This window comes from Falco naumanni, chromosome 3 (genome assembly GCF_017639655.2).
Source record: "Falco naumanni isolate bFalNau1 chromosome 3, bFalNau1.pat, whole genome shotgun sequence".
NCBI lineage: Eukaryota > Metazoa > Chordata > Aves > Falconiformes > Falconidae > Falco > Falco naumanni.
The window spans coordinates 17342607-17358887 of NC_054056.1; the positions used below are offsets into that span (position 1 = coordinate 17342607).

General features: G+C 53.5%; 1 protein-coding gene across 3 annotated transcripts in view; it reads right to left on the bottom strand.

The window, feature by feature from the left end:
• Window positions 1–56: 56 nt before the first annotated feature.
• PLEKHN1 (pleckstrin homology domain containing N1) overlaps window positions 57–16281 on the bottom strand; it is a 28294-nt gene continuing 12069 nt past the window's right edge. For 2 of the 3 annotated variants that reach the window (XM_040587002.1, XM_040587004.1), the window contains 11 exons: window positions 13329–13453; window positions 11691–11840; window positions 11211–11291; window positions 6749–6818; window positions 6108–6262; window positions 5267–5461; window positions 4477–4737; window positions 3742–3894; window positions 2735–2947; window positions 2434–2482; window positions 57–2042 (listed from right to left, as the gene is read on the bottom strand). In XM_040587002.1, the coding sequence (XP_040442936.1) occupies window positions 1849–2042; window positions 2434–2482; window positions 2735–2947; window positions 3742–3894; window positions 4477–4737; window positions 5267–5461; window positions 6108–6262; window positions 6749–6818; window positions 11211–11291; window positions 11691–11840; window positions 13329–13453 (1646 nt within the window). In that variant the 3' untranslated portion in view covers window positions 57–1848. The remainder of the gene's footprint in view (window positions 2043–2433; window positions 2483–2734; window positions 2948–3741; window positions 3895–4476; window positions 4738–5266; window positions 5462–6107; window positions 6263–6748; window positions 6819–11210; window positions 11292–11690; window positions 11841–13328; window positions 13454–16281) is intronic. The other variant, XM_040587005.1, reaches the window with a different exon arrangement.

Below are 16281 nucleotides of genomic sequence, written 5' to 3' on the forward strand. Positions count from 1 at the left end.
ACAAAAATTCATCTCCATTAAACCAGATGATGGCAAAGAAAGAGAGAAGAAAAATGTTCCAGAAGAACATGTATTGCAATTGTCCAGTCTCACAGAAGTCCACCAGGGAACTCTTACAGTAATAGGGAGGGGCTTTTCCCTTCTGATACATTGCAGGTATCGCTGTTGAAACCCAGTTAAAAATATTGTGGTGACCATCTTCAAAGTCAACGTGTTCATAGGGGCTCATGACCCTCCTGCCTCCCAGCATACTACATGCTTTTGACATTCCCTAGTGCAATTCTGTCCTAATAAATAGACACTTTTGGGGTTAAGTTACTAGATACAAATCTTCCCAAAATGAAAGCAAACCTGAAACAAAACAATAACAGCTAGAAAACCCAAACCAACACACGCACGAATGCGCAGACAGCTGCCCATTCTACAGTACTGAACATCATCCACAGCTAGAAAATTAAATAGAGCTTCAACTCAGCCACATTTACAAGTTAAATACATATTATCCACTCAAACCTCACATGTAAACTTTGTTGGATACCTTCTGAAAAAAAAAAAAAAAGTACAATGTAATACACAGATATTCAAGTACAAAGAGCTCCTGGATTGTTTTGTTCGCACCAGTGAAAGAACAAAAATAAAGTTTTGTTAATATGTTTGGTTTGCAGCCTCTTTAGGGAACAAAGGTCAAGAATTTGGAACTTAAGTTAAAACATTTGGATTTGCTGCCGACCTTGTATGTGCTAAAGGATCTGGCCTAAGAGGCTGGAAAATGATAGCACTGAGACTCTGTCCCCTGTTGTTTGTATCCTGGTCTTGCTGCTGCTCTGGAGGAGGGAAGAGAGAGATTGCAGCCCACTCTGGCATTGCTCTGATCACTGGAGTATTATGGCTGGACTGGAGTTTGGTTTGTGGTGAAATCTCCTTCCTTCCCTCCCTGCCTAGATAGTCACAGGCAGAATTTAGCGTGAGCCCAGCCACGGACAGAGGGGTGGAAGGAAAGGACACAGTCCCCCAAGAGGAATCTAGGGCATCCTTTCTAGGGAAGACCTTGGTAAACACAAGCCACTTGGCATATTTGCTGGCAGCACACTTCTTGATTCCACCTGCCAAGGTGACAGGCTCATAATGTTGCAGGTCACTACCATGGTTTGGAGGCAGTACTGGCAGGGAAGAATTTTTTGCATTAAGTGGAAAGAAAGGCCCATTCTTCCCAGATCCAGATTGTTTTTCTCCATCTCTTGTCAGGTACCTGATCGGGCAGGAAGAAACTCCTATGAGCACACCTATTGCTGCCAACCTTATACACCATGATGGGGCATGCTCATGCATCTGGCAAAGGAGGAAGGTTTGGTTTAACAGCTATCCTCGGGGATCAGTGAATCCCCAAAGTGGCCAGGCTGAGGGCTCTGGTAAAAAGGAAAAGGATCAAACTAACCCAGCCACCAGCCAGCCCTTTTCTTTGGCTTTTGAGTGATTGCTCCACCTGAACACCCAGTCCCTTTTCTCTGAGGGAGCCTGACAAGCTGTTTGTTCTTCCTTTTATTTCCAGGGGGGCAATGCCATTCCCTAGCCAGGGCTCCCCAAGGCAGTGCAACCACAGAGCATGCTCCTCAGCGTGGCACACACTGCTCCTTGGCTCCGCAGAGGCTGTCGTTTTTGTGCTTTGCTCTCATCCCCAGATTTAGGGGAGAAGTTTGAACTCCAGACCTGCCAGGACATGGGAACCAGCCTTCCGCAGAGCAGAGCCCTTCCCTTTGCTTGGTATACCCCAGGCTCCTCACCCTGGGGGGAAGCCCAGAGAGAAAAGAGCCCAGGGGCTTCTCTGTGCCTGGCTCTGGAGGCCTTTCCTCAGGCCTGGTAGAATTGGTGGCCAGGAGCTGGGGAGCTGTGCGAGCTGCCTTGCTCCTTCGCCTCAGCTTCCCACAGGTTGTCATAGCTGAAGTCACTCTGGAAGCTCTGGAGCTCGGCATAGTCGTGGTAGGCTGCAGAGTCACGGTGCGGGCAGCTGGCCTCTGGCAGGTCGTATGTGCCGACATTTCCGTCTGCAAAAAACCAGAACAAAGCGCTCAGTAACCCAGCGGCTGCCCTCTGCCAGCAGAGAGTGCACACAAGGGTCAGCAAAATCGCAGCCCAGCTGCAGCTAGATCTGGGCAAAGCGGTGGAAGTGTGCCATGGAACAAACCACAAGCCCCTTGGTGTGATGGGTGGCCAGAGCCGGTGGGCAGTGGGTGGAAGCCAAGACAACTGCCTCCAGCAGACAGACCAGATGCAGGGCAGGGGGCAGGGTGACAGACTTGGTCCCACCATGGGGAAGCAGGAGGAAGGGCATGCATGAGTCCCCACGCTCCCTCTCAGCCCTGCTTTCAGTGATGCTCCAGACATTGGCAAGGTGGGGTGGGCTGCAGCACCCCAGCAGCCTCCCAAGAGTCTCACCTGGTGGCTGCAATGAAGGGCCCAGATGTTCCTCTCGCAGAGAAGAGATCTGAAAAGAAAGATGCGCTGATGAGGATGACTTAGCACTGCAGACCTGGGATACCACGCACCAGCCCTGCTTGGTTCCCCCACCCCAGCTCTCCTTGATGCGCTCATCCCCTCACAAAATGAAGGGCTCAGGGCCCTCCAGAGACCAGCCACTCTTCCACCCCAGAGAAAGACAAGCTGGGACCCTGCACCTCTGTGTACTCCCCAGCAGCCTGCACAGTGTGGGGCACTAGGACTGCATTTACAAACTCACCTCATCTCGGTAAGAAGCATCAGCAGGAGGCCGCAGCTGGAGATGGCCTGAGGTGCCAGGGGTGCTGTAACTGGGAGCCACGGGCATCTCTCTGTAGTGACTGCTGGGCAGGGGCTGGCAGTTCCTTTTCTGCAGAGAGAGATGCTGGGGTACCGGGATGGCTGGGCATCCATTTGCCTGTGCCGAACCCACCTGTCCGTGACACTGCAGGAACTTAACCAAAACAAACACCAGATTTGATACCTGCTATGGAGAGCTGGGGAATGCTGATCTGCTGCTTCCCATCTGGCACCCACAGCCAGCCCGGCTGTGAACAGACTTAGGCAAACCAAGGTTTTCTGCCTACCTTGCAAATTTCAGTACATTCCAATCCTTCAGGCCTTAGTTGGGAAAGAAAGAACGGCTACAGTCCCCTTGCCACACACGTGCACCTTGCCTTCCTATCACCCACACAGATAGTGGCAGGTGGCCAGATGTCAAGGCAGCAGGATGAAACCTACTGGCGGCTCAGGGGATGCAAAAGGACAGAGCAGTCAGGAAGAACCCCCCCGAGGGAATGAAGGACTTCAGCAGTATGGGGGGTGCCAGCCACAGAAATAGTCTTTTCCCAAGAGATGTGCAAAACTAGAAGTGTGGCCTCTCATAGGCACTCAGTTATCACAGCTGGAATTTTTGGGGGTGGATAAAGTGGTGTCTGACTCATCTCTAGTTTCTATAGACTGGATCACATCTCAGTCTCTGCCTTCTGCGGTTTCTGGCTGTTTCTGGAATTGCTGCGATGCTGACATCCAGCGATAAGACAGGGGAAACCTGTTCCCCTCTGACTCTGTCCTGGCTTGAAAAAACAGAACTGCACTGTGCCCTGCCGCACCCCGCAGCGCAGACCTGAGTTCCCACATCCCGCTCAGGCAGACAGCAGGAAAAGAAATGGCCCGAGGCACAATTTCTGGAGCCAAAAGCCTGTGTGCTGAGTCAGGGCCATAACCAGCAGCAAAGGCGCAGGGTACCTCTTGCAGGAAGCTGGAGCTTGCCGTGCTGTGAGCGCTGGGGGAGCTGGGCATATAGGGGTCGGTGTACAGGGAGGAGCGGGGCAGGGCCGGCTTCTCCAGGGAGCTGGAAGCTGTCGAGGGCTGACTTCCCACCAAGCTCCATCTGTTCAGCTAAAAGGCAGAATTGAAACAGGAACATGACATGCTATTCCCTACTTGCAATTCATCCCCAGGAGGGATCAGAGTGGGGAATCCCCCTGCAATTAAAGTCCCAAATGCTGCTCAGCCATGAAGGATGACGGGGGATGACTCCTAACTGTGGCCATCTGTGCTAACGAGGGGACTTCCCTGGGCATAAGGCAGATGCACACTCATTGAGGGGAGGGAAACACGGCATCACACACTAAACCACTGATGGACGCACGCTGCAAAGCCCTCAGAAGAAGAGGCTGTGTCCTATGAGGTAATAACGCTCCTGCTTGCAGAGCGCTTGGGGCTCATGCTGCCTCAGGAACGAGCACCCAGCATCTCAGGGCTCCCAGAGACATAGCTCCCTTTGCCGTATTTAGCCTCACCTCCCATGAGCCATTTTCAAATGGAAATGGGTTTCACGCCTGCCCTAGAGCACCCACCAGGACAGCTATCCCTGCACGCAGCGCTGTAAGGAAAATGCAAGCCCTGCACCGGTTCCTCTGCTGCCTGATCCTTCCCAGGCAGGCAGGAGGGCAGCCCCCCATATCCCAGCCCCCTTACACTGCTCAGGTCCAGGCGTGGCGAGGGAGCTGCGGGGTGATGCTGTGAGCTGTGTGCGGAGTATGGCTCGTTATACACTGACACCAGGAGCTCGCCATTGGGATTTTCAGGAATGAGGCTGCAGATGGTCCTCTCTGTGTCCTGGCTGGGCAGCTGCTGGCCACAAGGCCCACATTTGCCCTTGGACTTTCTGGCACTGCTCCCCCGCCGCAGGTCCTGCGCGGACAGCCCCATGCTTGGCCATTTGGCCTGTGCCAGGCACTGAAACAAGGAGACAGACCCCGGAGCTGGCTCTCCTCAGGCCAGCCCCAGGTATGCAGACCCACTTGCAGCCAACACAAGGCACTGCCCTGCTAGGGCTGCTGCCTGCGGGCACCCTGCTGCGCTTGTGCGTCAGCGTGGTCCTGCGCACGCACACACCCTGGGATATACAAACGCTGCACAGGGTCAGAGCAAAGGCCTGCCTAGCCCATCACCTCCACCCACCCACGGGCCTTTACTTTGGGATTTTCTAACCTTTGAATAGTCCCATTTGCCCGTTTGCAATCTGCACCAACAGTCCCTACACAGAGTGGAGTATGGGGATCGGACCCTTCAGCAGACTTTTCCCTTATCAGCAATGACAAAGCTGAGCCAGAACAAATACAGGTTCCAGGCACGGATTTGCTATGCCACGTAGCAAACACTGACCACGCAAGCTCAGCCCATCCGGACACCTAGATAGACCGCTCTGGTCAAAGGCAGCATCTGTTGCCACATGCGTCCCAGGCTTTTAGAAGGGTTCACTTACATTGAGAGGCTGGGAATAGCCATGGGAGAGGGGGTCTTCAAGCACTCTGCTCTCAGGCATTAGCATGAAGGACTGTCCATCAGAAAGAGAGCCGCTGTTCTGGGAGAGGTGTGTTAAGGTGGCCACTCTCCCTCCGGACGCCCAGGAGTTTGTACGGCCATCAGAAGTGAGCGACCCCCTCCCGCTGCTGGCAAACTAGACAGAAGAAAAGAACAGCATGTAGGAAGAGCTCTCTGCGTGGCCACAGGCACATCCCTCCTCAGCCCCATCTCGTGCCTGAGCATCGCCAGCCCAGCCCTCTGTGCCCACACGCTGGGGCCAGACCCGGGGCTGGGCTGTGCCTGCATGGTAAGCAGCTGCCGTGCCTGGTGCAGTGGGGTGTGCTGCCTTCTGGGGCTGAGAAGGCAGCTGAGTCTGGCTTGCTGGGGTGAAACGAGGAGGGCTTGCAGCAGGGAGAAGGGTGCTCAGGCACCCTGACCCCATCCCGGCTACAGTGCTGGTAGGGTGGGTCTCCCTTCCTTGCAAGACCCTGTTAACGTTCTTGTGCCAATGCCTCACTGCAAACACAGTCTATGGCCAGGGGTCTGCTTCTGAATTAATTTAATATATGCCTATATAATGTAATATAATGTAATATAGGGCTTCAAAATAATTTGCAAGGATCAGCAACCCCGTGACAGCTCTCAAGCAGGGGACATGAAGCAAAGTCTGCTGTGTCACAAGAGTACTCACACATGGCCAGAGATAGGAAAGATGGGAGTCCTGGGAGACACCTATTGATTACCAGCCAAACGCTGTTTACCTGCTAACCTGTTTTACCCTGTTAACCCACATCTGTTACCTGGCTGGGGTGTGGCAGCTTTGATCCTGAGAAACTCTCTGATCCAGAGAGGGAGGAGTCAGCATTTCGAAACTGGGCTGTTTTGAGGCAGTAGAGCCACTCCTGGTAATCATCGTAGCTGCGGCAGATCACCCGGATCGAATTGATCAGTCGGCCTGTAAAAACATCACTCACTGCTGTTACCGGGTTTGATTGACAGTCGTGTTGCTTCCCTCAAAATCCCATGGGAATCCCCTTGCTCCTTCCCTCCCCACATTGCCCCAGGATGTGGAGACCCCCATGCCAGTGCAGGGACAACCGGAATGCTCCGTCTTCAGTGCTGCCCATGTGCACCCGGCTGAGTATCAGACAGGGGCAATCACAGCCCAGACCTAAACGACGGGGAACCTGCGCAGCCCTGTGTGACAAGCGCTCCTGCAGTGCAAGCGCTGCTGCTGGCTCACAGCCTCTCCAGGCCAGCAAAGCCGGGTCCTGCAGCACAGCCAGGATGAGATTTCCAAGCACTTCAGTTCACAGAGTTTGGGTGCCAACACGAGTGAGCACAGCCAGGAAGATGGCCACAGCAGCTGAACAAAACCAGCCCAGCCCCAGAGACCTCCGCGGCTGCTGCCAGCACACCCCTCAGCATGCTGGACACACACCTTCTATTAAAAAGGAGGTTTTCTTGTTCTCTTCAAAAAGCACTTGGATGGCGTTGAGTGGCAGCTCACCCTGTCGGAGAGAGAAGCAGGCTTAGGACTGCGTAGCGGAGCACAGCTCACAGTCCGTGCCATACAGCAGACAGGTGGAGCAGGGGGGGGACACAACGTGGCTACCGCTGCCTGCTTGAGGGCTGGAGCCTCTGCGGACACCTGGCCAGCGAAGCTCCGCTTCCACAGGGGCTTGCCCGTCAGGTAAGCCAAGAGGCTCTAGGAGCCTGCTGCAAAGTTTCACCAGCTTAGCTGGGAGCAGTGCAGGGCTGGCGCTGAGGGTGAGGCAAGGCTGGCAGGAGCCTGGCTGCTTTTCATGTGGCGCGGGGAGAAGGTGCAGCTCAGCCCTGCCGACAACCCCCTTGGGGTCCCCTGTGGGGAGGGGGAGGAAGAAGGAATCGTAGAAACATAGAAGCATTTAGGTTGGAAAAGACCTTTAAGATCATCAAGTCCAGCTGTTAACCCAGCACCGCCCAGCCCACCGCTAAACCCTGTCCCTAAGAACTGCATCTTTGTGTTTTTTAAACACTTCCAGGGATGGTGATTCCACCACATCCCTGGGCAATCTCAGAGCCTAAATCACCTAGGTCAGGTCTGCAGGAGACAAGAGGCACCCAAACTGGTGCTGATCTGGGTGAGGACTTGCGTACATCAATACTTTCATAGGCGTGGGACAGAGGCATGTTGGAGAACTCTGTCGCCAGCAGACTGAGTCAGCCTCGTCCCTCCCCGTGCACGTGTCGCTCTCCCACCACCAGCCTTACTGCAGGAATGAAGCCTCTGAAAGGCGCTGTAACTGCACAAGCCATTTCTGTAAGCTTTCTTCTAACAGAGGTACCTCCTGAGACACGAGCTTCAAAAAAACACTCCTTCCCTCCTCGTTCTGTTTTCAACAGTTTCCCGTAGTTTAACGGCTGATTTCTCCAGAACATTTTGCAAACATGGTCTTGAATGAGGTTTTCGTTGCTGGGCTGGGACTTCCAGCCTTGCAAACAGGAATCCCCACAATGCATACCCTTCCAAGCCCTACAAAGACAGGGTTGAGCCCTCTAAATGCCAGCTGGTGAAACGTGAGCTCTCGTGCTGTACCGCACAGTTGTCACTGTGCCCCCGGTGATCAGAGCGGGGTTTGCCCCTGGCAGGCACTGCATGCGTGCTCCTATTAGCAGGCAGATGCTAAAGCAGCCTGTCCCTGGAAAAACTGGAGTTAGAAGATACCCCGTGCTGTTGCCCCTAAGCGCAACAGTACCTTTGCATGCACATCCACCACTGCCTTCTCTGCCATCACCTGGTATCCCTTGCCCGTCCCCACATCTGCCACAGGCACTGGTCTGTGCCAGGCGCAGCTCTCCCGTGAGCTCTGTGGGACAGGCAGGAACAGGACTGCCTGTTCCAGACCTCTGCTGCCTGCTGCCAGATGTCCTTTACGTGTCATCGCTGACAGTTCAATTCGGTGTGATGGGCAACCTGGCAGAAGGACCAGCGGTTCATCAACACTGAATTAGGATCTAGGCCTCCTCTTTCTCGAGGGCTCCCCAAGTTGAATTTTCCTTACAGAAATGAAACAAGAACAGTCCTGGGAGAGCAGGATTTTGCACTGGAACCATCTCACAGATAAGTTCATTGCTTCACTTCTCATCCCTCTCATTCTCTGAGCCAGTGGAAACCAAGCAACACATAGCTTCTTTGTTCCTTAAGCCCCTGTTCACTGCACCTGGCTGTCACCCTGACCCTGTGGGCACAGAGCTGGTGGCAATGGCCCTGGGAGCAACTCCTGGCTGGGATGGCAAACACAGGGTCTGGGGAGCGCTCAGGAAACGAAGTTCCCACCTCACACCACTCTCCTCCATGCCCAGCAGCAGAGGAAGCAGAGAAAGCAGGAGCAAAGCCCTGTCATTTAACCAAAGGTCCTCTCAAAAGGTGCAATCAGTCAGGATTCATTTGCCTAAGTTTACAGGCTGCAAAATAAGGTGTCTAGCAGAAACTCCTCATCATGTCCTCGCTGCAAAGCTGTCCCAGCTGCATAGGCCCCAGGGAACGTGGCTGACATGACAGTGTTGCCACAAGGGAAACGTGGAGCTCAACCAGGCGTTCATGGTTTTGCTGGCCAGCTGCCTCTCTGCAATAGCCTGTGGGCACAGGCAGGCTTCTGTGGCATTTCTCTTGCACCAAAAGGGATTTATGGGATGAGCAGTACAGGGAGGCTGACCTTGGGAGGGAAAGCTCATGCAATGCACCACGACTTGTTTTGCCCTGTCGCTGGAAGAAATGGACTTTGATGCTTCAGCTGCCGCAGGCGCTGCAAGGCTGTGTGTGGAGGGGGTCAGTGCTGCCTGCTCCTGCTGCTCCTCAGCTCTCCGGCACATCTGAGCAAGCCCTCCTGCCACCAAGGACAACTGCACAGGGCTTTCCCCAGGCACCCAGGGCTCCATCCTCCCTAAAGCAACAGCCCCTGTCTGTGGAAGGGGGCTGAAACACCCCGTGGCAAGAGTCCCACCTAGGGAAGCACAGCAGCATCCTGCAAATAGCATGCGCGTCGGCTGCAGAGAGCCCCTCCAGCCCCCCGGGCACGACGTGAACGCCAGCAGTTCCCCCTTGCTGATTTACCCCTCGCCCAGGGCCTTTTCCCACCAGCGGTGAGCCAGAGCCTGCTGCTTAGGGTGAGTCCCGTCCTGGCAGGCGCAGCTCCTGCCTTACCCCTTTCCTGTCCCACACACAAACTTGGCAGTGGCAGCTCCTGTGGTTTGTATGAAACTCAAGAACAAAAGGGCCGGGCTACTCCTTCACACACAAATCGCAGGGCTCCGCATCTGCTTGCAGGGAAGGGAAGTTAATGTGCAGAAGCCCCGGGAGAAGGCTCCTGTGCCTCGACATGCCTGTGGAAAATCAGGTTCCCACTGCAGTGTCACAGGCTGGTGAATCACCTCCTGCCTGCACTCAGCTGTGCAGAACCCTGCAGCTGCCCCGCTGAGCAAGACGCCTGGGGACCAACACTCGTGCACCGTGGGAAGGGAACATGGACAGGGCAGACAAATCTGGTTTAAGGTTTCAAAAGAGATGAGTTAATCTGAGAGCCCAGCCCAAGGCCCCCTTACGTGGTTCCGCATTCCCAGGAGCTGCAACCAACATGTTCCTGAAAACAAGCCCTGTCTGAGGTGTGTCACACAAGCCACCGCTGCTGGGAAACACCCTCCACTGTTGCACTGGGGATGGAGGACAGGAGATCGGCTTATATCCCTCCTCACACCCCTTCCTGATGGATGCACAGCCATCTCCACCGGCCAGGGAGATGCTCTGTGCAGGTCTTCCCAGGGGCAGTCCTTGAATTAAAAGCATCCTGCATGGCTCAGGGCCTGATGTGGACATGGAGAATTCATGTGAGGAAGGACCCCATTGAGCTCACACTGAATTTCACAAGCCCTCAATCTCTGCAGGGTTTCCTTGCCGCTGGCTCCTCTCTCAGTGAGTAGGAAGGATGCTGCTGCTGTGGAGGAGCAGCTCAGCTCTGCTCCACCATGTGCCGGTGCTGCTGCACATGCAGGTTCACAGACAGTTCAGCGCTCTTTTTGGCACATTTGTTCTAGCATGGGAAAACAGGGCCAGAAAGCACAGGGCTATTTAACAACCATCGCAATGATGGCTAAGATAGGTGTTGGCCATCAAGCTTAAGCGCCACTCAGACTGCAGGCAATGCGAATGCAGCTCCCAGGGCCCACAGTGCCACTGCCCATCTGTGCGGAGGCTCCCAGCTTTGCTCCTACAAGCAAAGACACACCAGTGGACTAGAGAAGCTTGTCTCACATCCCCTAGGGCAGTCAGGCCTCCACGTCCTTGTTGGCCCTTCCGTTGGCATGCCCAGACATTGCTCAGAGCCCTTGTTCCACAGAGAGAAAGAGCAGCAACGCAGCGCACCAGCAGCGGCCTCTCCCCTCTGTCCGCCAGCCAGCTGCCTTTGCCCCTCCTCACGAGCATCAGATGTGCTGCCAGGATGCTACCTGGTTCCAAGTGGTCCCACAGTGCAGGGTCTGGGAAGCAAAGCCCCCGCTCCACAGGGGCACTCTCTGGGGCTGTTCCAGCTCCTGTCTCAAGCAAGCAAGCCAGGCTCTCTGCCAGCATAACCACACAGAACATGCCAGCCTCCCTCCTCCCAGAGACTCAGATTCCTTGGCAGTCAGCTCCTTTTCCCTCAGGCTTTTGTAGGAGGGCAAGGTGTTTCTCATGGGAAGATAGCTTGCAACATCCCTCTGCCTGCTCACCTGCCAGCTGGCAAGGGAGCAGCGTGGAGGGAAAGCCCTTGTCAAAACAAGGAGCACAAGGGAACCCAGGTGGAGGGGAGCAACAAGCCAAAGAAGTGCTGCAATAGCCACTGTGGATGGGTGAGAGAGAGCAAGAAGGTGCTCCAAAATGAACTTACCTTAAAACAGAGGCTGTTGCGCTCTTCAGATACTATCACCAGTGTGGATGGGTAAAGCACCAACAGCCGGTCATGCTGCTCCTTGGAAAGTAAAGAGGAAGAGGGTTTCCTGTGAACAGCCAGACAGGGCTCAGATCTGGAGAGCCCTTTATTTTGTCTCTCTGACAGCAGCCTGAGGCAAGGGCTCTGGAAACAGCCGACTGGCTTCCCTGCAACAGGGCTCCATGGGAGATTCCTGCCAGCTCCAGCTGCCAGCCCTGTCCTGCAAATGCTTATGCACGCACTGTCCCCGAGCACCACTGCTGGGCCACAGAGGCAGTGACAAACATCTTTCCATTTACCGGGATGTGGGTAAAATGACCCTCCAGGGACCCATTGGATTAGCGGCAGCAGGTAGGCAGGAGTCTGCACTAGTCACTCCATCCATCGCCTTTTCTGAGCCATGCTGACAGGAGCTTGCTCCCCCGAGATGTGTCCTACCTGGAAAGGCAGATGCTGAAGCTTGACTCTGGAAACACAGAGGACATCGCCTAGGGATTCCCGCTGGGTCCCTCTCCACTCCTGGACAGGCATGTTCTGCACAGACCACCGCAGCTCCTCCTTCCCCATAGAGCTCTGCTTCCAGTCATTCTAGGGACAGGAGCAGAACTGAGAAGCAGGGTAGACGTGTCCTCCCCTAAGAGTCTGGCTAGTGCACAGCCCATCTCAGGACACTTCTCAAGTGTGGCAGAAACAGGAAAGAATAAATAAGTCTGTGCAGGAGCTAGTTTTCCAGCTGGGACTGAATAATCATACTTGGTACCTGGCATCACCTGTACATTGCCTTTCAAAGGGGATACCTCTGCTACAAGTTGGGAGGTGGAGACAGGGAGGGAAGTGAAACCCTCCAGAGACTGGAAGAGAAGACAGGTCTCTTGAATCTGGTCCTGTTTTCTAGGCCCCAGTCTTCTCCTCCAAATGTTTCGTAATCTCTGGGTAATTGCACAAGCAACCAGCTGTGTGAGAATTTCCCTGAACCAGACTCAAATCTCTGACCCTTTAGAAGGCTGTGGCAGTGGCATCTCTGGGTCGCAGGTCTACTTTCAGCACACACACGCTGCCAGCCCCTCTTGCAATTCCCTTGCAAAAGACTACATAAACGGCAAGCTCCAAAATTAGAAGCTGTGTGTGCATGCACACACAGCAGAAATGCAGCAGAAATGCGACAGAAATGCAGTAGGCTGCTGCCAGGTCTCAGCAGCACCGAGCACCTTTGGGGTTGCCATTCAGACTCAAATCTCACACTCGCTCTGGTGCTGGTTGCACAGACCTAAGAGCCTAAGGCCATCTGAGCACAAACACACGGTTCCTCCACGGACAGGGGAGTTCCCAAGCAATAACATGTCTGTCAAGTGTGGGTAATTAGCCTGTCTACCCATGGTTATCTTAGGGGTGGTAGAATAACTAAAGGAAGCAAGAGCTCTGAGGTGTGTTGCCTGGGGCCAGCTCTAGGCACTGACAAACTGGCAAGTGCCTCAGGTAGCAAGGAGCCGGGGCCACACGGAGGCCCTTGCCAGGCTGGTACCTGCTGCTGGCAGAGGGGCGTCGATTGCCACATGGCAGAAGGGCTGAAATACAGACCATGCACAGCCCCGGCAGCTGCTGGCAGTGGTGTGAGTGGCACCGAAACCCCTGTGCACCACGCCAGAGGGGCAGCTCCCTGGCTGATGTGGCGAAGCACTCAAGCAGCTGGCCTGGAAAAAGGGGTTTAGGCCAGGAGTTAATCCCACACCTCCTTCTGACATTTTGAAAGAGCAGCAAGCACAGCAAGGAGCGTTTGGAAGTGGACCCAGAGCCCTTCTCCCTTTCCATCCCCAGGCCTCTGCTCAAGCTCTCCAGCCTGGAGGAGGTGCCCAGAGCCCCACGGGGCACTCAGGATTCTGGATGAGGAAGGTGTTAGATGAGTGCCTAGAAATGTGGCAAAAACAGCTGAGAGAGGCTGGCTGCAGAGATCATCCCTCCCATTGAACACGGCAGGAGCAGTGCAGCATCCACCCAGCTGGCCCAGCTTCCCCAGTCCTTCAGCTCTGAGCCCACACCATGGGAAATGCCCGTGCACCATCCCAACAAGATACTAACCTGAGAGAGGCAGGGCAAGCCAAGGCTTCCTCCGTTTAGTTGGATCTGTTTCTCCAGGTGATAAAGCCACTGCTTCAGCTCTGACTCAGTAGGGCAAAACACGATAAGGGGATTCAGCAGAGGACCTAGGTATGTGAGACACCAGATGAGCGGAGCAGATAAGGGCACTGATTGCAGCATCAATAAGTAATCAGCTGGCTGTTATGCTTGGCATATCACACCACAGGCTGCCTGCGAGTGCATTGCTCTGTTGACATCATGCTCCAGTCCCTCCTGCTGCTACCTGGAGCTGGTTGCCTCACATCGGGCTGCTGGGGAGCTCCCCGGCAGGGACTGCTCCACCACCTTCTTGCCACCTCCTCATGCAGCCACATCTAGCTCTGACCACCAGTCACTTTTCAGTCCAAAACCAGCCCCAGAACAAAAATCAAAGACAGACAGATTTCAGCTGTAAAAGTCCCCCCCCAGTTTGTGAAAAGCATCTCCGCGGGCAGAGATTATCACGATGTGCTGCTGCAGACAGCCTAACTCAGTGCAAAAGTTTCCTGCTATTTCTTAGTTTCACTTTGGCACTCAATATGTAGAACACTGCTAGCTTTCTGACACTGTTTATTTATTGCTTCACCAAATACAATCTGTGCCAGACGAGCTGAAGCTGCTCTCAGACATACTCTTTTAGGGAGGAAGAGCCCTGTATCTTGTTGATTTAATGTCTCTAGCTATCATTCACTTAGCAGCACAAGCAAAAAAGTCTCACACCCTCTCTGCTACTCACTAAGACATAATCTAGTGACGTCAATAATAATTTCCGGCTGGCTGCAGAATGCATATTATAATTAATAATTTACTAGTGATCTCATATTAAACCATACTTGGTGCATGCTCAGTAAGATCTGGCTTTGCGGGACTCTGAAGTATTCAGATAAGCAAGCGCACTGGATAAGCATGATACTTTGCCCTTCTATGGAGTCTTTCATCCCATAATCCCTGCATTATTTATGAACATCAGCTAATTAAGACTTTGAAATACCTCTGTCAGGAAATGCACTAATATGGACAGAGCAGAGGTGGGGAGACTGAGGTAGACACTCCCTGAGCGACTTCCCATAAGTCGCTCTGTTCAGACCCATGACAGTAATGAGGTGTCCAGCATTACTGAGCATCCAGGTGCCTACGTACCATTGTGGCTCTGGAGGTCTCTTGTCTCCTCTTGCTTTGGTGTCCCTGTCTTTCCAATGGAGAGAAGTGATTCCCTACTTTGTAGAGTTACTAGGAGGGTATAAAGGTGCGAGCGTTATCTAGATATTGTGGCAGCTCTGACTGCTCCTCTGGGCATCCAGGCCTTTATACAACCATCAGGAATTTGGCTGGTAGGGCATGACCCTGAACACTGTGCTGCTTGCTCTGCCACCTCCTCTAAGGCCAGCCTCTCAGATGTATCCTGAGGGCTGTTTGCGCAGCCACATACAGACAGGGCCCCAAAGGAAGAGAAAATGAGAAAAGAAACTCCTGCCTAAGCCTGAAGCTTGGGATGTGCCTGACGCTTGTTCGAGGAGCTGCTGGGGAGGCTGCAAAGCAGAGCCTGGAAGGCTGCTGTTCTGTTTATTCAGTTGCTGCCATTTCCCTCAGCCCCAAGGGCACGTTTGTGGCACAGTCATGACACAGCCATGCTGAGCAACCTGTGCCGGCCCTCATGCTCTTTTCTTCTGCCCTGTCCTTCCTCTTTTCTTGCAAATGCTTCCAGAGGAGCACTGGAAGCAAGAAAGCCCTTTCCTGGAGCAGCAGCAGTTTATTCCCACCCAGATCTTTCTGTCTGGAGACACTACAGAGCTGCAGCATTTGCGGGTGAGGCAAAGGTAACTCAAGGTGCTCCAAGAACTTCATCAGCATCGGAAGCTGTGCAAGAGATGGACCACAAAGCCAAGGTGACAGCCAGCCACCATCCTCTCCACCATGCCAGCACACCAAGGGACAGCTCTGGATGCCGCCAGGCTTCATTCTCATGCACCACCTCCACACTCTCAGCGATCGTGCCAAGCATCGTCTGATGTACTGAACTACCCTAGAAAGCTCAGTTCATGGGGAACTACTGATGCCATGGGATTTTGCAAGAGAATGGATACGTGTCTTTTGTGGCTCAGAGTCATGAGACAAAAGACTTCCACCCTGACACTGTGCGGGGCCATGGACAAAGCTCTTATCCCCTCCGTGCCTTGATTTCTCACCCTCAGGCAGAAAAATAAAACTGCTCTACTGATCTCCTGGCAATCCTAAATATCACTACCTCCCTGGGTTTTTTGTGTCACTGCTTCCTGATATATACAGCACTCTCTGTCAGAAGGGCTTTGGTTTGTTCCATCCCTAAGCAGGACACAAACCCAACAAAGCTTGCAGCAATTTTCCACCCATCTGCACTCCTGCATGTTTTAATACAAGCAGAACAAGTCCACCCACCCCAGTGCAGATGCCCCTGGCAGGTTACGCCTGGGAGTGGTTTTCCTTCATTTTACAGACTCCCAAAAAGGGTTGGAGAGCCCTGCCTAGCACCGTGTAACAAGACCACAACTCAGCAGTCTTTAAAATTAATGGATCATTTGTACTGGCTCCTTTTTATCATTTATGTGATTTTTTTTTTTGATGGAGTGGCCATTGTATAACTTTAAACAGAGGACACCAGAGTACATAGTGGGCCTAGAACACATACGAGCTTTCTTGGCTCTGTACCATTACTGGGTTTTTTACTTGTTTCCATGTACTTCATGCTTTAACTACTGCTCCTAGGGGCTTGCAACTGCTGTAAGTCAGCAATGACTAAGCCCAAAGAAGCTCCAGCCACGCTCTGGACAGGTCGTTATCCCAGTTAAGACTTCTATAAAGCAAGATCACTCAGAGAAAAGTTTAAAAAGCTTGTGGAAGCAGGAGTGCTGGTGAGGGAAGAGTTGGGTCCTGATGG